Raw genomic sequence first — 27,437 nt, 5'->3', positions numbered from 1 at the left:
TGGAACGTATCTGAAAATCAAAAGAGCTATTTATGACAAACCCACAGCCAATATCATACTGAATGGGCAAAAACTGGAAAAATTCCCTTTGAAAACTGGCACAAGACAGGGATGCCCTCTCTCACCACTCCTATTCAACATAGTGTTGGAAGTTCTGGCTAGGGCAATCAGGCAAGAGAAGGAAATCAAGGGTATTCAGTTAGGAAAAGAAGAAGTCAAATTGTCCTTGTTTGCAGATGACATGATTGTATATTTAGTAAACCCCATTGTCTCAACCCAAAATCTCCTTAAGCTGATAAGCAACTTCAGCAAAGTCTCAGGATACAAAATTAATGTGCAAAAATCACAAGCATTCTTACATACCAGTAACAGACAAACAGAGAGCCAAATCATGAATGAACTTCCATTCACAATTGCTTCAAAGATAATAAAACACCTAGGAATCCAACTTACAAGGGATGTAAAGGACCTCTTCAAGGAGAACTACAAACCACTGCTCAGTGAAATAAAAGAGGACATAAACAAATGTAAGAACATATCATGCTCATGGATAGGAAGAATCAATATCGTGAAAATGGCCATACTGCCCAAGGTAATTTATAGATTCAATGCCATCCCCATCAAGCTACCAATGAGTTTCTTCACAGAATTGGAAAAAACTGCTTTAAGGTTCATATGGAACCAAAAAAGAGCCCGCATCTCCAAGACAATCCTAAGTCAAAAGAACAAAGCTGGAGGCATCACGCTACCTGACTTCAAACTATACTACAAGGCTACAGTAACCAAAACAGCATGGTACTGGTACCAAAACAGAGATATAGACCAATGGAACAGAACAGAGTCCTCAGAAATAATACCACACATCTGCAGCCATCTGATCTTTGAAAAACCTGAGAAAAACAAGAAATGGGGAAAGGATTCCCTATTTAATAAATGGTGCTGGGAAAATTGGCTAGCCATAAGTAGAGAGCTGAAACTGGATCCTTTCCTTACTCCTTATACGAAAATTAATTCAAGATGGATTAGAGACTTAAATGTTAGACCTAATACCATAAAAACCCTAGAAGAAAACCTAGGTAATACCATTCAGGACATAGGCATGGGCAAGGACTTCATGTCTAAAACACCAAAAGCAACGGCAACAAAACAAAATTGACAAATGGGATCTAATTAAACTAAAGAGCTTCTGCACAGCAAAAGAAACTACCATCAGAGTGAACAGGCAACCTACAGAATGGGAGAAAATTTTTGCAATCTACTCATCAGACAAAGGGCTAATATCCAGAACCTACAAAGAACTCAAAACAAATTTACAAGAAAAAAACAAACAATCCTATCAAAAAGTGGGCAAAGGATAGGAACAGACATTTCTCAAAAGAAGACATTTATACAGCCGACAGACACATGAAAAAATGCTCATCATCACTGGCCATCAGAGAAATGCAAATCAAAACCTCAATGAGATACCATCTCACACCGGTTAGAATGGCAATCATTAAAAAGTCAGGAAACAACAGGTGCTGGAGAGAATGTGTCTTTATAGCAGAATGATTTTTAATACTTTGGGTATATACCCAGTAATGGGATGGCTGGGTCACATGGTACTTCTAGTTCTAGATCCTTGAGGAATAGGAACACTTTTACACTGTTCGTGGGATTGTAAACTAGTTCAACCATTATGGAAAACAGTAGGACGATTCCTCAAGGATCTAGAACTAGAAGTACCATGTGACCCAACCATCCCATTACTGGGTATATACCCAAAGTATTAAAAATCATTCTGCTATAAAGACACATGTACATGCATGTTTATTGCAGCACTATTCACAATAGCAAAGACCTGGAATCAACCCAAATGTCCATCAGTGACTTAGACTCATTTCTTATTCACAATATTGCTATTTGATACTTCAGCTCCCCATTTAAGTGAGAAAAGTTATTTTTTCCCTTGAGTGCTGTCTGATATACTGTGAAATTTTAGAGAATCTGAATAGAAATAAAGATATCAAGATAGCCAGAGGAGACAAGGTGTCCAGTGTAATGCTGGAAACCTAAGAAATATCAGAAAATTACAAAACGTAGATTAGAACTCATATACACATTTGTAATCAGGAAATAATTGTTGAGGCATCCCTGTGGCACTTAACAGTATTACAACTATAATTATACGGTTAAATCAGATTATTTTCCCCTTGGTTTATCAGAAATCACTCTATTTTATTAATATAAGAGAAGGTTTTAGGGATTCACTATGTGATCAACTTTGCTTTGTTTAGTTCCATTGAGAGAAAATAAACAGGAAAATGAGTCCTACAAACCCAAGTTGGAGAAACAGTGGATCTGCATGAAACTATTAGGAAACAGCAATCACTTAAACGCAATCATTTGTTCTTTGAGAAATTCTATTATGTAAAGCACACTATTTTTGACATTGAGATTATAGAAAACTACTCTAATTGGAGAATCAGGAAATAACAAAATTGAAAAAAAAAAGCAAGAGGCTACACACACACACACACACACACACACACATAAACAGACATACCATATATATTTATGTATTTATATATACTTATATGCAATAATTATGTTTGCTACCAGTGATGTACTCTAATATATTTTTGCATTTATTTATTTATCATGAAATTATGCACTGTTATTTACAAACATTAACTGTCATTATTCTGAATTCTTCAAGTTATAGATGAGGATAGTAACAGGCACTTGTAGTTAGAGAAGGACTTGAGATTTAAACCCAGCCCAATCTGGCTCCATTATTTGGGCTCTTGAAACTTCTCTTTTTTTTTCTTCAATATAAATTTCGTGTTCTCTTCTCTCCCTTTCTATTCTCCCTCTATAGTCCTAATCCTTTCTATACTACTCTCTCTCTCTCTCTGTGTATACATATACATAAATGTATATATTTAAATTTTAGTCTCAACCCAGTCAGTTAATTTCAAGTTCTAATGGATGTGACCCAAATTTTGAAAAACTCTAATGTAGGCATAATGATTTCAGAAACACTAAGGATGGATAGATACAGGTAGATTTTATGGCACCAGGAAAGAAGAACTTAAAGGGGGAGGAGAGTTAGAAACGTGTTTTTATTTAATGACTCTAATTGCTTATCACAATTATCTCTGATACTTTAGAAATACTATTGCATTATCCTTCTACCAGAATTTTCAAGTGGCAAAAGAGACAATTATAGCCAATCAGTTTAGTACATAAGCAGGGAATCAGACTGTCTGCCTTCACAATTTACAAGATGTATAATTTTGGGAAACTTATTTAAACACCTTGTACTTCAATCTCTCCATTAGTAAAATGGAACTAATAGAACCTGCTTCAGGTAGTGGGAGTGAGAATAATCAATATAAAGGGCTTAGGCTAATAAATTGTGCATTGTCAGCTCTCAGTAAATGTTGGGCATTGGGTAGTAAACGAACCCTTGACCAAAGTCTTTGGAAAAACAGGTAGCAGAATGAACTGTTCCATATATTCAACTAATATATTTGCTCAGAGGTATTCAAGTATTATTTATGATATCTTTTGGTTTATTGTCAGTGAAATTGGCTAAGGAATCAAAAAAGCCTTATACTAAAAATATCATCAATAATTAATAAATAATTTTAGCCAAGTTGTTTAGTGCTAGAGGTCCAAATATTATTTAGTTACTAATCAGGGAAATAAGGAGAGAGAGATCATTTAGTAGGAAAAATCAGGACTTAAATCCTGGGAGTTTTTACCAGCTCTTTTATTTTTCTGGAAGGCAATGACCATCAAAGATTGAACGTTAACTTTGGTGTCAGGAGAAAGTTTGCTGATGGCTGCTAGAAAGAACAAAATACAACAGCTACTTAAGCAAAAAATTATCACTCATCACTCACTGAGCATGACAAAAATGGCATGAGATTAGAACTCATACACGTTTGTATATAAGTCTACCTTTGATAATGGCTACTAAAAATACGTATCCATTTTCTATGTGAAACAAGATCATAGGTGCTACTTCACTGTGAATTTAATCTGGCTTCTCAGTCAATATGAATATTTAAATCTGAGGTCACTCTAAGTTTCCCCATGGAAGAGTATAAACATTACTTTTCAAAATTTCTTTCTCCTAGGCAAGGTTTTGAGGGACTAAGACTTAGAGATTCATTAGTAAAGATGTGTTATATTTGTAATTTTCATTCAATTGCAAATTTCCATCATAGACTAACTAGTGTTATGATAATTAAGAAATGGAATTAAATTAGTATATCACATACCATGCTGAGAAAAGAATAATACAGTATAGTTAATACACTACAATAGGTAATTGCTAAGACAATAAGAATGTGGCCACAGTAAAGGTGATATAGGCTTTGTGTAGTTCCCTATTACTATAGCCAGTTTCAACAGAGAATGAGTCCATCACATTAACTCAATCCTAATGAAACTAGAATTACAGGACAACTGAGCTTTCTCATCTTATACTCTGGGTGTCTCAGTTCTACCAACTTCCCTTTCTTTACTTCATCAGAATAGTTTCCAAAGACTTACGTACTTTTCAGCATGTAAGTCAATTGGATACATAACATATGGGTGTTCAGAATGTTTATTATGTATTTTTTTTTTTCTCAAATAGTGTTTCCTTTTTTCTTTCCTTGTGGCATTTGGGGGAACAAAAGACTTGTTTTATAATAGTTCCTGTATAATAAGCTAAGGGCTTAGGGAATTATTTGAATTACAAATATTTTCTATCCCAGAGCAGTGTTTTAAACTCAGCGAAGACCTCAGCAGCATGCAAGTTCACATCCCCACCCACTCACTTTTTTTTCTGTCTTTGCAGTTCCGCCATGGTTTTTAAATCATCCTTCCAACCTCTATGCCTATGAAAGCATGGATATTGAGTTTGAATGTACAGTCTCTGGAAAGCCTGTGCCCACTGTGAATTGGATGAAGAATGGAGATGTGGTCATTCCTAGTGATTATTTTCAGATAGTGGTAATTATTTTGTTTCATATTGGTTTTGTAATCCCATTCATTGTTTTCTATTTTTTTTCACTTGTTTTTATTTCCTGAAAAAAAAAATGGTTCCTGTTGGAGACATTTTGTGATGTAAGAAAATTATTCAAATAAAGCAAATTATTTTCTAGACATAAGAATTTTTGAACTGAAAAAGAGTGATCAAAGAGTTCAGCCCCCTGGTTTTACAGACAAGACTTTAAAACATACAAACAAACAAAAATAAACGAAATACAGAGAGCCTAAGAATTTCCAAGTAGTTTCACAGTTTCACTGCTGGTTTATCAAAGAGAGTTTAGAATCTAGTTCTAGATTTAAGCCAAGAATCCCTTACTTCTTTGACTTTTACCCGTTTTAATACAGTTTTATAAGATATGTTACTTATGATTATGGAAGTCTTCACTTGGTAAGACAGACAGCTTTTGTCTTCCTACCCTGCCTCATAGGACCAGCTTATCCTACATGAACAGTTGAGAAGGGCAGTGGTGATGTGGTGATAAGGACAGTGGGTGCTGGTGGCATTGACTGCAGTGATAGAGAGGCCGTGAAGAACCACAGTACACATTGCTTTGTAATTTTGAATACTGGAATGAATTGAAGCTAAGAAGAATAACTTTTATAGTTTCCTATAAGGTTTAGTTCATTTTCTATCCCTATTGTGGGAGATAATATGGATAGTGGTACTGTATTCACTGAGTTGTTGCCCTGGTACACAGGGAGTGCTCAATAACTTCCATTATTGTAGATTTTGCTGTTACTGGCTGAATGCTTGTCTCATTTTCAAACGCTCTATGAAAACTCACTTATAGGTATAGGTTAGCACTGGAGGTTCTGACTAGGTATATGAATATATGAGAATGATAAAAACTTCTTTTCAAATAGCAAAGAAATTGCAGCTTCCCAGCACTTTGGGAGGCCGAGGCGGGCGGATCATGAGGTCAGGAGATCGAAACCATCCTGGCTAACACGGTGAAACCCAGTCTCTACTAAAAATACAAAAAAAATTAGCCGGGCGTGGTGGCAGGCGCCTGTAGTCCCACCTACTTGGGAGGCTGAGGCAGGAGAATGGCGTGAATCCAGGAGGCAGAGCTTGCAGTGAGCCGAGGTTGCGCCACTGCACTTCAGCCTGGGCGACAGAGTGAGACTCCATCTCAAAAAATTAATTAATTAATTAATTAAATATAAAAAATAAAAGAACGTACAGCTAAAGAAGAGGGTTTTAGGTCTACTTGTGTTTGAGATGCAGACATGACACTTTCAAAGAGTTTGAGATGCAGACATGACACTTTCAAAGAGCTGTAATCTAAGCCAGATCTCCCGGGCAGAATGAGATTAGAGCATAGTCATCCTATGAGTCCAGACACAAGCTTTCTGCATCATATTGCAATGGACTTTGTTGCAAAGTGCCTCTTCCACAATCAGTCGATTTCCAGAAACTTTCATAGTATCTGTGTGCATGCATGTTGGCCTACTATAAAGGTTCTTAAGGAATAAATCTATAAAGGACATTTTATCACTTTTATCACCACTTATTATTTTTTACTTTTAGTTGCATTTGTTTAATTAGTTAGAAATAGAGTAAGAAAGATAAAATTTTAACTTTTAAATACCAGAGTGATCCATTATTTCCTTTACGGCGATGCTATTTCCACTACCGCTGAATTAAAAATGATCTGCCAATGGGCACCTTAAAAAGTGTTGTATATGCCTAAGAGATATGCTACTTACACTTAAAGGACATTTTTCAGTGCCCTTAAGAACACATTGTAAAAGGCAACATTTATTTTTTTCTACATTTTGAATATAATCTTTCTCCCAGCATGACTCATTACAGTCAACCTATTTAAATTCTTCTTTTATAGGTGAAAGAAAATGTAAGGTATTGCTCTATTTGCATTACATTGTGCTTAAAAATATTTCTTCAACAGCTCCAGAAATTTGAGAGCCATTGTCTGTCACACACATAACACTGAGCACACATAGTAAGTTATATGAAAATTCTTAATTAGAAGTTAGCCAGCTTTATCAAAGAATGTTACATCAGCTAGGAATTGACTACAAGACACTAAAAACAATTAAGAATTCCCCATGAGGTAATATTTATCTCTTAATGACTTCAGGGGAGCTAATTTAACACGTTTCACTTACTTAACTAATTCTTACACTAATATTGAAGATAAACTGAGTTAGTATAATTAAGTGCTATCTCTGGATCATTTTATCATCCATCCTTGAAAAATATGATGGCTCAATTTCTAAATAAAAGGAGTTAATGTCGCTATATTTAATCTATAAAGGTGAAACATTTCAGCCATACAACAAGAACCACATGGGTATAAAATATCCACCATATTCCCTTCTCCAAACCCCAAAAGGGTATATGTCAAAGCCATTACAATTTTAAAGAATTTTTAGACATTTTTCTGGGCAAACACTTCCAGAAAATATCCAACTTTGATTTGTTCTCCTTTAGGATTCACAGATATCAGTATTCATAGCCTTCTTTTTTTTCCTCAGCAGCTACTAAACCTGAACTTCCTTCAATAACAAATAAGAGTGAGATTTCTTTTCATGCTAATCTTTGTTTCTTCTATACCTAAAAAAGACTTGTCTGTTGACTGCTCATTTAGGTATTGAGGATGATGCATATTTTTGTCAGCAAATTTTTTAATGTAGCTCTTGGTTAAACTAATGCCTGTGAATTCAGAAAAGAAAATTGGGAATGTGTGACGTTACCCAGGTGGCATAGGGAATGTCTGCAAAGCTGAGACACCTCAGGGCCTCTCCTCTTGTTTCTTCTGTGGTGTTTTATTAAACTTTGGTCTCATCTGAGTTCATTTTGTCACCTTGAGTTTTTTGCTTTCTAAAATATTTCACCTGCTTTTTCTTTTCCCTAGGGAGGAAGCAACTTACGGATACTTGGGGTGGTGAAGTCAGACGAAGGCTTTTATCAATGTGTGGCTGAAAATGAGGCTGGAAATGCCCAGACCAGTGCACAGCTCATTGTTCCTAAGCCTGGTAAGACGATGGGAACTTTGCTTTGGTACCTGGAATGAAAATTATGCATAGTCTGTTTATAAAATCCATATTGTTTTCCCTACCCCTCAAAGGCAATATGGCAATATGAAATTATTTAATTAATTAAGGTGTATACTTGTGTATTGATGACATATTCCTTCTAGAAGATCATGTGCATATGTATATGTGTATATATTTATGTATATTTATAAAATATATATATATTTTATATATATACATATATATATAAAATCTCCAATGAGATACAGTCATCATGAATAATAGGGCCTCTGGTTTTCAAGGCAATAACCACTAAATCATTACCTTCTCCCTCTTTTATGGTCTGCCTTTCTTCCCAGCATTCCATTTAAATATAAAAGATATAATATATACCTTGCATATATGTTATGTGTATATTTTAGTTATATATGTGAATATATACATACACACATATCTATAAATACATATACATAAGGGCTATACCTATTTTCTTATATGTAATCTTGAATCAATGATTATTATGTAATCTTGAATCAATGGAAGTTGGCAGAAAAATAGATATAACCACTTGAAAGTAAGGCCCTCTTTCTCTTATCTTCTTTTAATTAGTGTATTAGTCTGTTCTCGTACTACTGTAGAGAAATATCTGATACTGGGTAATTTATAAAGAGAAGAGGTTTAATTGGCTCATTGTTCTGCAGGCTGTATAGGAAGCATGATGCTGGCCATCTGCTGGGCTTCTGGGGAGGTCTCAGGAAACTTTAGATCAAGGCAAAAGGTGAAGGGGAAGCAAGCACATCTTATGTGGCTGGTGCAGGAGAAAGGTGTGGAGGGGGGAAGTGCTACATACTTTTAAGCAACCAGATCTCATGAGAACTCAGTCACTATCAGGAGAACAGTACCAGCAGGAAAATCTGTCCCTGTGACCTAATTACCCCCTCATCAGGCCCCACCTCCAACACTGGGGATTACAATTTGACATGAGATTTCGGTGGGGACACAGATTCAGACCATATCAGGTAGATCTTGAAAAATTACTCTTTTTAATTATAATTATAAAAAGTGTCATTTTGTTTTATAGTCCTTTGGGAGTTTAATATAGTGCTGAATTATAGAATTCTAGAATAATTCTGGGCACAGTGGCTCATGCCTATAATTCCAGCTCTTTGGGATGCCAAGGGGTGAGGATAGCCTGAGACCAGGAATTTGAGACCAATATGGACAACATGGCAAGACTTTGTCTGTACTGAAAATTAAAAATAAATAAATAAATAAAAACTAGCTGGGCATGGTGGCAGCCACCTGTAGCCCAGCTACCTGGGAGTCTGAAGCAGGACAATCATTTGAGCCCAGGGTGTTGAAGCTGTAGTGAGCTATGATCACACTACTGCACTACAACCTGGGCAACAGAGCAAGACTCTGTCTCCAAAAACAAAACAAAATAAAAACTAGAATATATGTAATAGCTCTAAAACAACACAATTTCTTGGGAGGAGAGACAAAAATAAAAACAAAAGAACCATCCTGCTTCTCTGAAATGATTAACACTAAAGAAGGTTAAAACAGGGGCAAGACAGTTGTTTATGCACATACAAATACTTCCAAATATTAATATCTCCCATAAAAATTATCTGTCATGTTACATATATTTCAAATCTTTTGGACCAATTTCCTTCCTTTTGACATGGCTCCCTTTTGTGTTAATCTTTTCCTGAAGTAAGTTTAATAGAAAGTAGGAAAAACATATAAGACATAGTCTTTCTTTAGCTTTTATCATTTAAAATATGCCTATGAAGTCTTTATATTTTATGCACCCCAGCCAGTTATCTGAAGATTCATAGCAATGCTCACAAGGATGACTTTCTCCTTTTCCCTTGATTGAAATAAAAATAAAAGAACTATAGAGCAACAATGCCAAATGAGTAAAGAAGCCAAAGGAACTATGTAGGAATTAAAAGGGGGCAATTAACTCTTGCTCGATATATGAGTTTCTCTGATGGACTTCTTTTCCCTCCATCTGATGTGCTTACGTGTCAGTGTAGCTTCATTTGTGTGACTAAGTATATTATTTTCTGCTGAACTAGTAATGGATAAGTAGGAGAAAACGAACCTTTAAAATCAGGGTCTCTAATGTGAGTCACACTTTAAAAACTGTACCATATCGTTAGTAACAAAAGTATGGACACCTTTAAGCTGATACTGGCTGCTACACAAGTCACAGAACAAGAGAATTGTAGATAAGTTTGATTTTTCAGCTAAGGACACAAAGCTGAGGACAGTGCGATATACGTGATTTCATATTTCTAAAGGAGGTGTAAGATGTATCCTCCTAGCACTTGGCACTGACCAAAGAAGCCCAGTGAGTATCCCTGCAACTACTCACAGGGAGGGAGCATTCTTCGAAGTGCTAGAATTCATAGGATGAGAAGTTGTCATGGTATTTTCTCTCCTGTACAAGCCAAGTTATACAGACTCCAAGAAAACCTTTTAGAAAGAGTATGTGTGTGTGTTGCTGGGGGCTAATTGCAAAAATGGGAAATGGGCAACTTTATTCTGTTGTTTCATGGTCTATACAAACCTGCCCCCAATGTCTGAGGAAGCTGAGAGACCAAAGAAAAAGGCTGACAAATTCAGTTTCTTAGAAATATTTAATAAGACTTATGAACAGGAGCCATATTTGTGTCTCTGGCAGTGCTGAGACAACGTGGTGGATCCCCATGCCACTAGCCCCCAGACCCAGGGCTTATATACCATAGGGGAGAGGTGGTTTAGAAGGGAAGTGTGAGATGATGGAAGTACAGTTACACCAAAGTTTTCTGACCTAATGGCAGGATTTATGGTAAGTACATGCTGTTACACAAGGAACAATAGATAAACAGGAAATCTTATAGGCTTCCCAGAAGAGGGGTTAATCAGAAGCCAACAAACATGGTGGATTAGCTTCCAAGATGGAGTTGCTTTAGCCTCCACACTGGCTGGAAACCACCTGGAGCTGTCCACAATGCAGGGAAGAGAAAGGAGAGGACAACATTGGGAAGGAGCTCTATTTCTACCCTTGAGAAGAACAAGGGTATCAGTTCTACCTGAAGAAGGCAAGGCTGCAGGTTTCTTGAAAGGACTTTGCCCAAGAGGTCCTGTCTGCTGAGGCTGTCCCAACCAAGACACTAGAGTGATGCTGCCTGGATGGAGCTGAGCTAGGAGGGTGGTGCAGGTCAGCCAGAGAGTGCTTTGCCAACTCCAGCAGGGGTCCAGTGACTGCATTTCTAAGGTGGGAATTTTCTTAAGAACTCACAGAACTGCTCCACAAAAAAAAGAAGCATGCAGAAACCTTCCATGAGTGTGGACTTTTGAAAGGGCAAGCTGAGAAAAACAGTCTTTGTCTCTTTATTCCAAATTCATCCTCCCCTCTCTGACCCTGAGGAAGCCCTACATAGAAGGCAGAAGCGAACTGAGAGACTGAAACACAGATGATAGGCAGTCCTACTGCCCCCTTCCCTATTTACAATCTATGCCTGCTTGGAGAGATGGAAAGAAATTTTAAACTATTAGGTGAATATTTTGATTTAGATCTCACTGAGGTGTTTGTGTGTTGTGGGGTGGGGGGTTCTGTTTGTTTTGTTTTCAAATACCTGAAGATAAAGCTTTTATAAAAAATTTACTTATTTATTATTTGTTTGTTTGTTTGTTTGTTTGTTTGTTTTTTGAGGCAGAGTCTCACTCTGTGGCCCAGGCTGGAGTGCAATGGCACAATGCCAGCTCACTGCAACCTTGGCCTCCCAGGTTCAAGTGATTCTCCTCTCTCAGCCTCCCGAGTAGCTGGGATTACAGGTTCCCACCATCAAGCCCAGCTATTTTTTTTTTTTTTTTTTCAATAGAGACAACATTTCACCAGGTTAGCCAGGCTAGTCTAGAACTCCTGACCTCAGGTGATCCACCTGCCTCGGCCTCCCAAAGTGCTGAGATTATAGGCATGAGCCACCACGCCCGGCCAATAAGGCTTTTTAAATACTTACCTCACCCCAGGAACAGAGGATGGACCCAAGTTGCAATCAGGGTTGGGAGGACAGAGCTGACAGTGTGTGTTTGAAGATGGATTACAGCAGAAAAATAGAAAGCTATTTCCTTCTAATTTCCAATAGTTCAGCTTATTCAATCAACCTGTTATAGATGTTCAATTTCACTTATAACAGTAACTCTACAGGAGGCCTTTAATTCATGGTATCTTGCATTCCACTTGGGCCTGATTTGTTTAGGTCTCTGTGACCATAAAGTGTCAAGGCTCCCTTCAGCAGAAATGGCATTTAACTCCTCACTAGAGCCCAGGAAAATCTCGATAATTCATTTATTTTCCATCTAGATGGTAGAGTGTTGTCAGTGGCTTCTACACTCTTGGTCGTTGTTTATTGTATTTGGCATTGGATTCAAAAGAAAGTAAAATAAAATGAAGATAAAAATCTGAAAGTGTGATAGGACATCGTTGTGACTGTCTTACATTTCCCTCTTACACATGATGGATTGCTTTTTCCTGGCTATTTAATCAGGTCTTCAAAGAATGCCACTCCAATTCCTCAGAGATGCAGCACAGGCCGTGTGCACAGATGGTAGAGAGACCAGCTATAAATATAAATTAAGCAATGAGGCTGATCATGGTGGGAAGAACATAGCCCTCTCTGTTTAAGTTTCGACAATAAATGGTCACCATATATTTTGAAGTACATTGTGGGCCTGCATTACCCAGCTGTTCAGCTTTAGCCTGTCCACAGGCTTGTGGCTGAGAGTTACTCTTGGCAACCATAATAATCTGCTTCTCACTGAAGTACAGACAATAACCTATTTGAGCCAGTGTCTGTAGTTGTTGGATATTTACATAAGCCTAATGAAGTTTCAACATAGTCTTTTATATATAGTTACCTATTCCCTCTTTAGCAATTAATGACTTAGGAAATAAAATGAACATAGTCTGCTAAATTAAATTGAGTTAATGACTTGTTTTTCTCTCCAGAAAATGCTAGGGAAAATTATTTGAAATGTATGCATTTTCAAATGTGAAATATATACATGGTTTCCTCTAGATAAAGATCAAGATAAAAATCAAGACGATCAATGGCATTTTAAAAAATCATTATAGGAGGTTCTATCAATAATGGTACATAAGTAACATAACGCCATACACACAGTCCTATCTATTTATGCAATTATTTATTTTCTGTCTCTCTCTATAGAGCATGCACACACACATGCACAAATAGAGGATGGCTTCCTACACACATGACACTTTGCACATATTACATTAAAAATATGGGGCCATATTGTGTAAGCAGAGCTGATGGCAAGTTAATTCAGTTTAGTTGATTTATATGATGTGTATTGTCTATTAATCTCTCCTTAGATCTGGGGACAGAGTTTTATTGTTGTTTGTTTTAATTTTTGAGGGGGAGGGCAGGATGTTGGCTAAGAAGTATCCTTTCTAAATAAGATATTATTGCTGCAAGTATACTATTCAGTGAATAGTCTAGCAAAAATGTGTTAAGAGTCAATGTGTTAGGGCCGGGTGCGATGGCTCATGCCCGTAATCCCAGCTCTTTGGGAGGACGAGGTGGGCAGATCACCTGAGGTCAGAAGTTTGAGACCAGCCTGGCTAACGTGGCGAAACCCTGTCTCTACTAAAAATACAGAATTAGTTGGGCATGGTGGCACATGCCTGTAATCCCAGCTACTTGGGAGGCTGAGGCAGAAAAATCAGTTGAACCTGGGAGACAGAGATTACAGTGAGCCAGGATCAAACTACTGCACTCCAGCCTGGGCAGCAGAGCGAGACTCCATCTCAAGAGAGAGAGGAAAAAAAAAAAAAAAGAGTCAATGTATTAGGTGTTACAAGAATAAGAAGTTTCAGTAGCCAGAGTTGCGAACAGGTGAGCAATAAGTTAAGATCCCATTGGCATACTGGATGGTGATAAATCAATTACTCCCATGTCACCATCCAGTAAATTGTAGTGCAGGTAGGTAGTAATTAAATTAAGGACACTATTTAGTAGCCTAGAAGTTAGCAATTGTCTGGAGCTGGGGAGCAGGAGATGGGGAGCAAGGCAGGAACAAATAATAAGATGAATTTAATATGTTAGTTACCTCTGAGTTTCTTATCGTGGTTCTAGCTCTTGTGTGGCATTCCGTTTTCTGACAGTGTCTGCAGTGGAAGGTTGTTGCAAATAACTGACTGTTGAGCAGGGAAGTGGAGGGCCATGGAACTGGGAATGCACCTTAGACAGAGCATAGAATTTGGAGTCAATTTAAGTAGAAATCACAGCTCTATCACGTATTAGCTGTGTGACATTAGGCCAGACACTTAATTCTAAGCCTCAATATTATATCCTGCAAAATGTGGATAGTACTATCTATGCCATCAGTTTGATGGGAGAATTAAATCAGAATAATGTAAGCAAGACACATATCACATCTACCACATAGTAACTGCTCAGTAAATGTAATCTGCACATTTGATCTTCTTTCATCTAAGATATACGTCTACTTTTAAGCAAGCATGGTTTCTTTTATTCATTCATTTGTCAAATATTTTTGTAGGCCTACTATCTGCTAAATACTCTATTAACTATTGGGGAAGTAAATTGAAAATAAAAAAAGAGATACATTTCCCACTTTAAAAAAATCACATTTTCATTGGAAGGGGAAGACAAATAAAAAAATAAATAAATGTTAATTTTATTTTTTCCCTCTAACATTGGTTAAAAAAAAAATAGTTCCACTGTAGTAGGGGAAATATATTGGTTAGACATTTAGAAAAATGAGAAGCATTATCAATTATCTGTCCTCCCCTGGAAAAGGTTACTGATTACAAATGATGTTGAATTTAAAACATTTTATTAAGGCAGTATATCATGTAGCTTGGAATTCACAAGGGTCAATCATGAACATCAAGGCATAAAACCAGAAGTATTTTATATCTGTTTTCATGAGTTGTTCCTTATCAGTATGAGAAGAATACCTAGAAATCCAAATGGACAAAAGGAATATACTAATAAAATTGTATATATATTATAATATAATTACATTATAATTGTAGTGTTTCCTACTACATGTTGATTCTGATAAAGTAACTTTACTGGGATTCATTGTGAAACAATGAACATTGAATAATTAGTTCAATTATTAAGATCTGTTGGAATTTATTTTTTCAGTGTAATAGCACCTAAGAAACTACATATGAGTGATTGAATCTAAAGGGCTGTACTTCTTACTTTGATATTAGTTGCTGTTGGAGAATTAAGATAAACTTTGTCTCTTAGTATGAGAAAAGTTACTATGATTTAAATGCCTAATTGTGTTTAGTGTAGGATCAAATTGTTCCTGGAGTTCTGTAACTAATTTAGAAGAGCCAATTCCATGTGCCATACTACAATGTTAATGGAACCAAGCAGGTAAATGGGTCCTTATAATTTTCTCACACAAACAGAGATGCTCGTTAACACTACAGAATTTCTCTTTAAAGTTCCATCATTGGTCCAAATGCATAAAAGTGCAACTTAATATTTTTGAAACATATTGCAGTGATATTATAGTTCATAAGCTTCCCTGGAACATTATCCTTTATAAGCCTTGGTAATTAATTGTAGCTAAGAAGATACAGAGCCAAGGTTTTTCAGAGTGGCTGTGTTAACTTCAGCGTATCTGACCATAAATTTATTCAATAAATTGTAAAATTATTTTGGCTTCTGAAGTTAAAAATAAGAGGAAAGTAATGTATTTTTTTATTTTATTTTCTACTTCAAAGTCTCCCTCCCATTAGATAAGTGTTGACACCCATGCTAACATTTTCCCTGAGTGAGTCATTGATAGTCTAAGTTTGGCATAAAGCAGTCATTTGATCTTTGACCATATAATATTCACCTAGTGTATGAGATATGTCCACATCTCGTTTCTGCACTCTTATCCACTTTACTTGTAGAGATTTAAAAATGTATTGGAATATAGTGTATATTTATGAAGAGATTCTTAGGCAATATTGCCTAATCTTTCCAACTCTCTATTTCTTTAGCTGTAAAATTCAGTAGATAATTCTCTCAAAGATTTAGTGCAATAAATGTATGTAAAAGGGATTTGTGGGCTGTAAATTGCCACACAAATGTTAGCTATTATGAAGTCTTTTGTTGGTTTTGTTTAGTCTCAAGAAAAATAACAGGCATTTATTGGGAAGGATAAAATGATAGCTTTCTTCTAGTATATTTTTCTACCCTACAAGAAAATAATTAGTAAACACATATTTTAATGACAATGTCCATTCAAAATTTAGGTTTTTAGCTTAGTGGATAAGGTTAAGGGAAAAGTCTTGTTTCAAAATGACTGCTAGTAGAAAGATTTGCAGCACGGTTTGCAGTATCAGTTTAATAATGACTTGCTCATGCCAGTTTTATGTAGGCAGAGGTTTCTCAGCAAATAAAGCCTTGTCATTCACCTTGTCCTTCATTCAGCATGTGCTTCAGGTAGGAAACCAGCTCAGTGCTAATCAAGAGCTGTATGGCAGACTTTGAAATTAGAAATGAATTCTACAGTAATATGAATGTACTGAGACCAGTGATAACTATAAATCCATACAATATGGAAAACTTGATAGATTCATAAATATTGATCACATCATACCTCAGTGGTAAATATACCAAAGAGTGTTATCCCATATCTTTTTTTTTTTAGCTCTCTATAGTAGAAAAAGCAGAAGAGAAGAATGCTGATTTTTATATTGAATCCAAACGATTTTGACTTTGAACTTGCTATATTTTTATCTTTCACCTGTATATCACTATTTGCTGAAAGATGTGTGAGTACACACAAAACACACATACATATAGATTATATATTATGTAGATGCTGTGCATGTGTGTATACACAGAAAGATATATATTCCTTTTGATTAGAGAAGTCTTATTTCCTGGGGAAAAGAAGAAGGTTAATGAGATGAACTATAACCCCCAGCAGTGCACCTGCAACTGGTTTCAAGGCGGTTGCAATTGGCACTGTTTCCCTCCTGCTACCCACTATAAATTCCTCTTACCCTCAGCTAGCATCTCTGCTAGTTTCTGTGGCTTACCTGGTAGGTAGACCCAAACTCCTGTCCCTTTATTGGTCATATATACTGTACTAGCCAATACATCATCAAAATTGGGGAAAGGAGTATCAAGAGGTACTCCAGTAGATTGTCAGAATGCCAATCATATTTTCCCTCTTTCCCAACTCCTCTTAATGACCTGGGTAATTATTTTTGCTAGGATAGTATCCTGCCTTGCCTGCTGGTATTTTGGCACCAGAAGTCTGATACGACAAGGCAGCAGCAATAGCTCAAATTTCAATGATAGAAGCATTCCTCCTTTTTGAATTAGGACTTCTAAGTCTACAAGCCGAGTCATAGGGGTGGTAAACACAGATTCTTCAAATGGGTCACTGGAGTCATGGTAAGCAGTTCTCTGCCTACTTCAATCTCTTGCGTTTGTTTAGTCTACCTACTGAGGACATGGTACCATATACTGGCCATTGATCTAGACATACTGGACCCTAGAAGAAGGTATCCCTTTTGCTTAGGGTATGATCTCCAGCCTGGCTCCTTAATTGCACCTCTGAAGACTTTACTTTGGCTATATCAAGTCAGCAGCTATTGTTGATATGTGATCCCATGGCAATACATTTATGCCTATACCTCTTTTTCTATAGAGTAAATTATTTGATCATTGTCAATATAATGAGGAATTACTTGGTCTCAAATACTTTCAGTTCTGAGATAGTGGTGCAGGTAGAAGCCCTGAGAATAGGAAAAGCAACACATTCCCAAAGTATGTTTTTATTTAAGTCAAGATGAATTTCCAACCTTTCCAGAGTAGAAGAAGTGCAAGTAAACATGTCACCCAGAGGCTGGTTGGTTTTCTTAAGGAACAGTGATTTGTTGGGAGCTCAGCATTTGTCTCTGTTGCTAGGAGATTGGCATACAGCAGTGGTGGCAGCTTCTGGTGAGTAGCAGCAATCGTGTAGGATTAGAGCCTATGCCAGTGAGCAGTGCATAGGTTCCATTCCTGCCTCTGTAGCCTTATCATTCGTGCACCTTTATGCCACCATTGGAGGCTGGCTGATGTCAACTGGCTGAATTGTTACCTCTACATAATTACTTAGTGACTCTTCCATCAATTATACAATCTGGTGTTTACAGGGGATTTGAAGATTTTTTTTTTTTTTTTTTTTTTTAAACTTGGTGTTCACTCCTGTGGGCCTATCCACATGCCTTTTCCCCAAACCTTTTTGCTCCTGATCTTTCCATCACTGGCCAATCAGCCAAGCTGTTTGACCTTGTTCATAAGTCTATAAGTCTATATATGCAGTCCTACCTTGAGCCATTTGTATTTTCATATAAAGTAGGTGATGTGGTGTACTCAACATTCTACCTTGGGAAAGTTCTCTTTACCACTTTCTTTTGGAGCTATCCTTCACTGAGCTGCAGTGTAACAGCCCTCCAATTTGGGGTGTACCCACATACCCACAGACCAAGCTGACCACCTGGTCATAAGTGTGAGCTGAAGGGGAAGATAGTTGTACAATAGTGATTGAAAACATGGAGGTCTGGGCCCCTGCTGTTTTGTCCTCTGGTCCCGTTTTTCCCTGATGCCAAATGTAATTCATCCCATGAACTGATGATGGTTCTGTCTGACTTTATAACTAGGTGCATCTCAGAGAACCCAGCTCATGATGAGCAGTTCTGGTCAGTGGACTCTCCGATGGTTATTTTTTTCTTACTTTGTGAGTAAGGAAACTACTGCACGGAAAAGTTAACTAACTTGTCCAAGATCACACAGTTAGCAAAACATCTGACTTTTCAGCCTACTTTCTCAGCCATTATGTTATAATGGGTCTGTCTACTCAGGCTTTGTCCACACATGGAGGCTTCTCAGAAAAATGGGTGATATTTCAGATTTATTTGAGTCTAGTCAGACTAGTTTTAGAATTACTAATAAAGGTTAAAAGCTGGAAATTAATTTTAAAAGTCTAGGATTCTGCCACTCAAATGATCTCTGTTCAACTTTTAAATATGCTAGAGCCCATTGCTAAGTGTGGGTTAAATGCGTGAACTGTTTTGAGTCTTAAAGGTGAATATCACATAATTCTTGCTATCCAGAAATCCATAGTTTAACAAAGAGTAAATTCAATATAACTAATCTTAATTATCAAATGCAATTAAAGCATAGTGATTTGCAATGCTATACTAATTATTCAATATTTATTGAATACCCAGAAATATATAAAGAATCATAAATTAGGGTGTTGTGATATACACCTGCAGTCCCAGCTACTTGGGAGATTGAGATGGGAGGAGCACTTGATCCCAGAAGATTGAGACTGCAGTGAAATATGATGAGGTCACTGCACTCCAGCCTGGGCAACAGAGCAAGACCCTATCTTATAAGTAAGTAAGTAAGTAAATAAATAAATTTTACCTAGATACTGATTTTTTAACAAAGAATCACAAATTAGAGATGTTAGATACAATTCAAATAAATTTTAAGTCTTTAAAGTTAGTGTTATTACTCCTCAAACATAACACAGCCAGTGACTGACATACTATTTTTTGGTTTTGACCCTATCTTATGAGGATGATAGTGTCATTTGTCACACAAAATGACAAAGCTTCTATTGTATTGAAAAGCTCTTGTACTTACTGTTCTATTTGGTTTAAGTGAAAAGCTCTAGGTTACAATCTAGGTTAAAAAAAATAGATTTTTTTTTTCATTTAAAGTATCTATTGAGAGTTCTTTAGCTTATAATATAGTTCCATCAAACCATAATTAATCAGCCTAAATAGTATACGCAATACACAGCTGTCTTTGTTACTTTGTGTTGACAAATATATACCAAGAATCTATAGGTGACCCTAACTTTACCTGAAACTTTGACAAAAGATACTTTTACATCTAGATGACCGTCTATGATGAATGTAAGAACATTCACTTGAAATTAAAGGGACCCATCCTCAAATTAAAACACATGTCATTATAAAGCAAGGAAAGTCCAATAGAAAAGCCAGTTTCTGATATTTCTTGATATTCTTCAGGCCCAATTCCTATTTAAATTGACCTACCTGCTAATCAGAACTGATGTCTTCAGTTCTGGCAGACATCAACTGAGTGTATGTGTATGAAAATGTACCAAAGCAGAACAAACTGTTTTGAACAAGGAAGAGTGATTCTTTCTCTGATTTTCTCCTAACAGTATGGCACTTAGTTTTAAGGAAAAGGAAATAAAAGTACTATGTAGCTTATTTCATATTCCTCTCTTGCCTTGTCTTCTTGATTTCATAAATGGAAAAAAAAGAATGGATAACAGAATTGGTAGCCCATACATAAGACTTTTGATCTCATGAATTCCATATCCAATTTTTGACATGTAGACCACCTGCTTTCTTGTTATACTTGAGCCTTACTTCTCATTATTTAATATGAGGCTTTGAACCCAATTTGATCAAATATTTTGGGTCTTTAATACACTTGCTTAGACAGAAACAGATGAGCCTTGAGGAAATTCAACTGATAAAAATGGTAACTATCTTTTTGCTTTACTAAATCAAGAAAATAACAAACCTAAAACCTCATACTAATGATGTAGTTACTTTGCACATGAAACATCCTAGAAAAACTTATTTCTACTTTCTGAATGCAGGTGTTAAGTGGATGTTTAAAGTCCTAGTCTAATAGGGAAGTTTGGCATAGAACAAATGTATTTTGAATCCCAGGAGTATATAAGTACAAGATATAGGGGTAAGAAAAAGGAGGTAGCACAAAGGAGAACTTAAGCAACTCTTTCAATGGGAAGAGGAATTCATTGCTGAAGATGTGACATCTGAAATGAAATGGACTTTGAAGCAGGGATATGGTTTGACCAAGCCTCCAAGGGCAAAGAAATGGCTGGTAGAAGAAACATTACTTACAACACATGGGAGCATAGAGCAGAAGCAAAAGTATGTATTCAGAAAATTACATGTGGTTCTGTAAGGCTGTAGAGATATGCAGGGGCTGGATCACAAATTATCTTTTAAAATATACAAAGAAAATTGGACTTGTTTTCTAGGCTCTGTGGGATAGAGATGGATAAATGTAAAAGATAAGCTTACTTCTATTTGTGTTTTGTAAAGGTAACTTTGGAAGCTGTGTGAGTTGGCAGGAGTGGAAAGAGGGACTAGAAATATTGAAACTAGTTGGAAAGCTGTATCATCAGTAGGCTAAGCAAGAGGGGATGAAGTCATTGACCACAACTGTGCAAGAAGAGTGAGTTGTATTAGAAGGTCCTTACAACTTGGAGATTGTGATGAATATGTACAGATGGATTAGAAATGAGGGCTGATTCCTAAATTCTTGACTTAACTGAATGGATGGTAAAGTCATCACTTAAGAAAGAGGAAGAATGACTTAAGTCCATCTCGACAGAACTTGGATTATGAGTCCTTTGAGGGTCCATGTCTTGATCATCTTTGTATTTCCAGCATGAGTAAAGGGCCTGACAATGACAGACTCTCAATTACTCATTAGGAAGCCTAAAAGGCAAATACTTTGTTTTACTGATTAACAGCTAATGCCGGGTTTAAACTATGATATTGTAAAAGACTAAGCAAAGGAAGTAAATATCCCAAAGACTTCAAAACATGTAATTGGGAAATTTATAATCAAAATAGACAAAACTAATAGGCTTCCTGAAAAGCACATTTTGCTTTGTGTGTTAGAGAGATCAGAGCAGGAGGACAGATGAATGCAGAATATTTTGTAATATCTCCAGAGGGAAATAATTATGGCCTAAACTGAGTGGCAACTCTGCTCATGGAGAGAATGATGAATTCAAAGAATTATATGGAAGAGGAAATGGTTAGCAGTTTGCATTTGAATTGAAAAGGAGCTTTTGATGCTGACTGGGAATTCTGTAAGCTATTGGCATTGCTGATGGTAACGAAAAGCTTAAGGGAGAGTGTGACAGGGTCTTATCATGCATCTTTCCTTCCTTGATAGGGTATAAGTGAGTCATTCTACTGATGAGATGATTCCTCCTTGCTGGACATATTTTACCCAGCTTTGAGAAAGGAACTCATTGCACTGCCATCTTGGAATAATGAGTTAAAGGGTTACGCATTAACATAAGATAAGCACTGAGCACTATCACTGCCAGGACTGGAATATATTGATTTGATTAGCCCTTAAATATCAGAAGGTAAAAACTATTACTTTTTTTTCCCCCTCTCCCCTCTTTATCTCCTCTGTCTGTGGCAGACACAGATTAGAACTGAGAAATAAATTAGAAGGACTAACTTTGGCTTTCTGCCACCTAGAAATAAAATCCATTTAATTTACTCTGACTATGCTTGTTATAGTGTTAAATATAGACTAAATAGTTTAATATGGATTTATGTAATGAGTTCACAAATTGATTTTGCGGAGTAAGCTTGCTTTAGGAAATAAACACCTGTGTACTGTGACTTGAATGGCCTACTTCTATGTGCACTCATGTTGATATAAATGAATTTTCTTAAAAATGATAAAAAATCTATCTTATGGTCATTTCGTCATTCCAATATTTTTGAAATTCACAAATCAAAGACCAAACAATGATTTAGAAGCTCTAGCTATCACCTAGGGAAAGCAGTGTCTATTGGGTATCAGTGATAATGGCTTATCTTTGAGTGACAGGATTAAAAACAAACAAAAAAAAAGACTTCCCCCACTCTCCGTGAAACCACCACTTCTCCTTTTCCCTTGTTTAAGAAAGTCACATGTGCCTTATTTAAACATTAATTATTTAGCTTGAACTGTACACAGCTAATGTGTAAAATAAAATTCCTTGCAAGTTTGAAGATGAATTCAGAGGTACCACTTCTAAGCAGGCCCCCTCTTTTTCTATCTCGCGTGGCCAAATTGTGTGTATTTGTAATTGGTGATGGATGGTGACTGTCGTGTCAGCCAATCATTCTAGGAATGGCTACTAAGATTTGTAATTATAATGTCCCTTATTCCTATTTAAATTAAACAGTCTTCACATTACTATTCTTTCCCTTGAAACATGGAAATTTGGGTGTGGGAATTAGGGACAGTTAGAAGTCAGGGTTTTACCTCTTAAAATCTACAGTTTTTCACAGTCTGTCTCATTTATCTAAGGCACCATAGACAGGGGAGGCCAGCAATCAAGAATGGTAATTTACAATTTAAGAGTGCTTAATCTAAAATCTGTCCTTGTCAAAGGAGAACACGTTGGTCCCCATGCAGCAGTAATGGAAATTTTATTTCAGCATAAGATTCAATGGGGGCTTTCATTGTATTCTTTACCCTCGTCCTTATCAATTTATGCCATGTACAGGTCTTGTGGGTGTTTAACATCATTCTACTTTAAAAGAGAAAGCGTGAAATATAATAAATAATTAAATACACATTTGAAAACCTACAAACTCACCTTGCAAGCATAACAACAAAAATTGTTTTACGGTTATGGCTGAATCTAGCTTTATTATTAATCATTTCTCCTGGTGATTAAAACTTAATTTTTCAAAGAGATCCTTTTCTCTAATACCCTAGTTTCTCTTTTAGGGTAACTCTTTTATAACAAAAAATTATTTCCCTTAATTTTTACTGTCATATACAATGAGCTTTTCCTGTTAAAAAATAGATAAGAAATAGAATACCTCAGGGAAAAATTGGACCAGATAGTCATTAATTAACATAAATATGTAAAGACTTTATGATTGTTTTTGTCCAGTAACAAATTAGTAAGTACCATGCTAAATGAAGACAATAGCAATGACATTTATACATTGTAAATTTAGTAATTATGGGTATTTTGTTTTAAATCTATTTACTAGCTTTCATTTACTAAAAACCTCTAAGTATGTCTCTTTCTTATAGTTTCCATATGGTATGCAGAAATCTTTTATTTTCCTTCAGAAAACATACATGCTAACTTTATTACATCTTCTTTTCTGGCCTGGGATTAGTTAACTAGGATTAATACCTATTTTCTATGTTCTACCTCACTGATATCTATCTTCGACGTTCTACCTCCACTCCCTCATTCCTAGACTCTTCAGTGTGTGCCTCCTTTTGCAGATCCTGAATTTCTACACCTCAATGAATTTTACATATGCCTACCCCTGTAACACTGGCCCACTTTATTCTTCATGCTAGATTCTGCTAGAGAGCAATTCTAAGGTCATTTTTTTACCTTTGCTGTTTCTCCCACAAATTTTCCCAAGTCATTATTGGCCAAAACAAACAAATCAACATAATCATCGCAATATTTATTATTCTCTGCTATCCGTTTTAACACAATTTTCTGTTCCCAAAGCTCAGATTCTTTGTTTTTCAATTGTTCCAAATAGGAGTGACAATTGGAGTGCTAGAGATGGCATACTGATGATCATGAATGAGATATACATAAAAGATTCTATATATTATTACAAAAAGAAATGTGAGGTATCCAGGTAGCCTTGGGAAAGACTCAATTGGCTATATGTAAAATTTTTGATGTCTGAGGCCTCAGGTATGGCTTGGATGGTTAGCAACATGAATGAAGTCTGGCAATATTAAAAGTGCACATGGTATGTTGTCAGTTTCCCCTACATTTTATACAGCTGTCAAGAATACTAAAACTTAAAGAATTTGTGAGACCCCTTTTTGTTTACTATTTGTTAGATTCATCTAAGAAACAGTTAACATTCTGAAAAATATTACTGAGTCAAATGTCTTCCTGTAACTGCAAGATTACTTCCACATTAGGTTTTAGAAAGAGTATATTTTAACGCTCTTGGCTGTTCAAAATAAATTTCAAGACATAAAAATACAAAAGTTTATGATGGCATACCGCTCTTTAGAGAGCATGATGTGAGAAAAATCTAGCTCTTTGTTTACATGTGCAGAGAGACCTGATTAAAATGTGGGGGTTGTCATAGCAAATTTCCTTACTATGTTTCCAGATATTAAAAGCTTTGGGGATGAAATGAAGAGCTATAAGGAACAACAAAAATAATTGTGTTTACAGCCTTCTTTTGTAGCAGAGACATGTGAATATCAAAGGATAAACATGGATGTGGTGGGTTTTTACTGCATCAACTTAGTCAAGCTGAAACAACCTTTCTCTGGATTTCCCTCTCTTTGTGGTTCTGAGTTAGTGTGGGCCAGAAAAGGCAAACAGATGTAAGGGAGTAGTGTCTTAGTCCACTTTCTGTTACTTCTAAACAGAGTACTTGAAACTGGGTAATTTATTTTTAAAAAGGAATTTAATTCTTACAGTTATGGAGACTGAGAAGTCCAACATTTAGGAATTCGCTCTGGTAAAGGCCTTCTTTCTGGTGAAGGCTCTCTACAGAGTCCCGAGGTAACTCAGGGCATCACATGGCAAGGAGGCTAAGTGTGCTAGCTCAGGTGTTTCTTCCTGTTCTTACAAAGCCACCAGGCTTACTCCCATAATAACCCATTAGTCCATTAACCTATTATTCCATTAATCTATAAATGAGTTAATAAATTGATGAGGGCTCTGTCCTCATGACCCAATCATCTTTCAAAGGCCCTCCCTTGCAACGCTGCCATATTGAAGATTAAACTTCAGCATGAGTTTTGGAGGGAATAAAAATTCAATCCACCAACTACCTGTACTTTTTTATTTTTGGGAGATTTGTGCAGGATATGAATTGCTGCTCTCTGGTGGCTCTCTTGTTGGGACAGGGCAATACCTCGACCAGCTGCTTCTCCAGGTTCTGCCAGATCTTCTGTTTCAGCTTTCCAACTGATTCCTGGCTTTGAAGACAGAGCAAGGACCCACAAGCCTACCAATGTGGGTGGACAGCCTCTTTAAGTATGAAAAAGCAAGGATATGGATTCATCTTCAGAGCCTGCCAAAAGGAATACAGCTTTGTCTAGGGGACATGCCAGACCTCTAACCCAAAGACTGTAAAATAACAAACATATGTAATTTGAAGACACTGAGTTTGCCTGATTTGTTACAGCAGCAGTAGGAAACAAAATTTGAATTCAAGATTCTTCTACTAATTTTGCCTCTACATTCTGATCATTTTGGAAAATTCTTATAGAAATTGTACAACCTTGAACAAATAGTGATTTTTAAAATGATATCTAGGACTATCATTGCCAAGGGACTTTGTCTTGATATTTCACAAGAAGATTTTTGGAACTATGAGAATGGGGGATCCTATAGTTCTTACTACAAGCATAGAATGCCTGCCAAATAATTTAAAGTCAATCCTATTATCCAGGTACCCAGAGACTCCAGCCTCCAGAACAGAAGGAAACAGTCCTCACTGAAAGAACACAAAAGCCAGGAAGCCACAAGGAATTGAAAGACAAGAGAGATGGTGCATTCAATAGCTTTTGCAGGAATTAATAAGTGAAGGCCAAGGGTTATAATAAACAACTAAAGGAAGAATTTAGCACAAACAAGACCACACAGAAGGAGAAAAATGTATACAAGAAAACCAATATGAACCACACCTAGATACCCAGGCAGAGATTTTTTTTCCGTCTAAAATAATTAAGGATCTTTACCAGTTCCTTAGCACAGAAATGTCAGGACCCAGTGCCTTGTCCTCATTATTCTTTATGTGTAAGATACTGGAGTAAATAATGCCAAATTATCATCCCAATTTGTAGGTTAAATAAACTTCCCAAACCACCTAGTCACCTTCTTAAATTTTTACCTTAATAATCTCACAGGGTATTATTATAGTGGATTTCCTGAATTGCTGAAATACTACTTAATCAAAGGAAGAAGCCATTAAAACATAGAATATGATGTGTTACAGGGCTGACTTCTGTTTCCTTATGCACACTGAAAAAAAAAAAAAAAAAAAAAAGGAATATAAAGCTAACTTCTCACGTAGGAAGATGGTAGAATCGTCACTGCTGTCTCCAAAACTATAATTTTGTGATGTTGGCTTGAACTTAGACAGTACAAAGTTACTCATTTTCAGATGTTTGTCAAAATGATCTTCCTTCAAAAAAATTTTCACTTATTATGGTCTCAGTAATTATGAATCATTTAAGAAGGATAAAGTTGAGTATTTTGTTTCTTATGTAAAATCCAGACCTCTGTCATTTCAGCTTTGGTAGAGTATTTTCTTAAACCATTGCTACCTGGAGTTTCTCCATAATGATGCCCTTTTTACTCCCAGCAATGATTTTCTATTATTTTGTGTAATATTTAAGTTGGTTTTCTTATTAACAAAGTTAATGATCATATAGTTCTCATTGTGAATATTAAAAAAGATTAGCCAGAAATGAGCATTAACCCAGAACACTTGATATGTTTGTGATGCTTGATAATATGAACATGCTCTAATAAGTAATTCTATCCAGTTGTGTATTACTTACAATAAATATGGC

At 36.2% G+C, this 27,437-nt stretch overlaps 1 protein-coding gene across 4 annotated transcripts in view; it reads left to right on the top strand.

Annotated features, from left to right (window-relative positions):
* DCC (DCC netrin 1 receptor) overlaps positions 1 to 27,437 on the top strand; it is a 1,222,872-nt gene that overhangs the window by 733,356 nt on the left and 462,079 nt on the right. For all 4 annotated transcript variants that reach the window (XM_073006286.1, XM_037982936.2, XM_007973974.3 and 1 more), the window contains exons 6-7: positions 4,835 to 4,989; positions 7,908 to 8,028. In XM_073006286.1, coding sequence (XP_072862387.1) covers positions 4,835 to 4,989; positions 7,908 to 8,028 — 276 coding nt within the window. The remainder of the gene's footprint in view (positions 1 to 4,834; positions 4,990 to 7,907; positions 8,029 to 27,437) is intronic.

This window comes from Chlorocebus sabaeus, chromosome 18 (assembly GCF_047675955.1).
Source record: "Chlorocebus sabaeus isolate Y175 chromosome 18, mChlSab1.0.hap1, whole genome shotgun sequence".
NCBI classification, from domain to species: Eukaryota; Metazoa; Chordata; class Mammalia; order Primates; family Cercopithecidae; genus Chlorocebus; species Chlorocebus sabaeus.
This window is presented reverse-complemented; position numbering and strand designations above follow the sequence as displayed.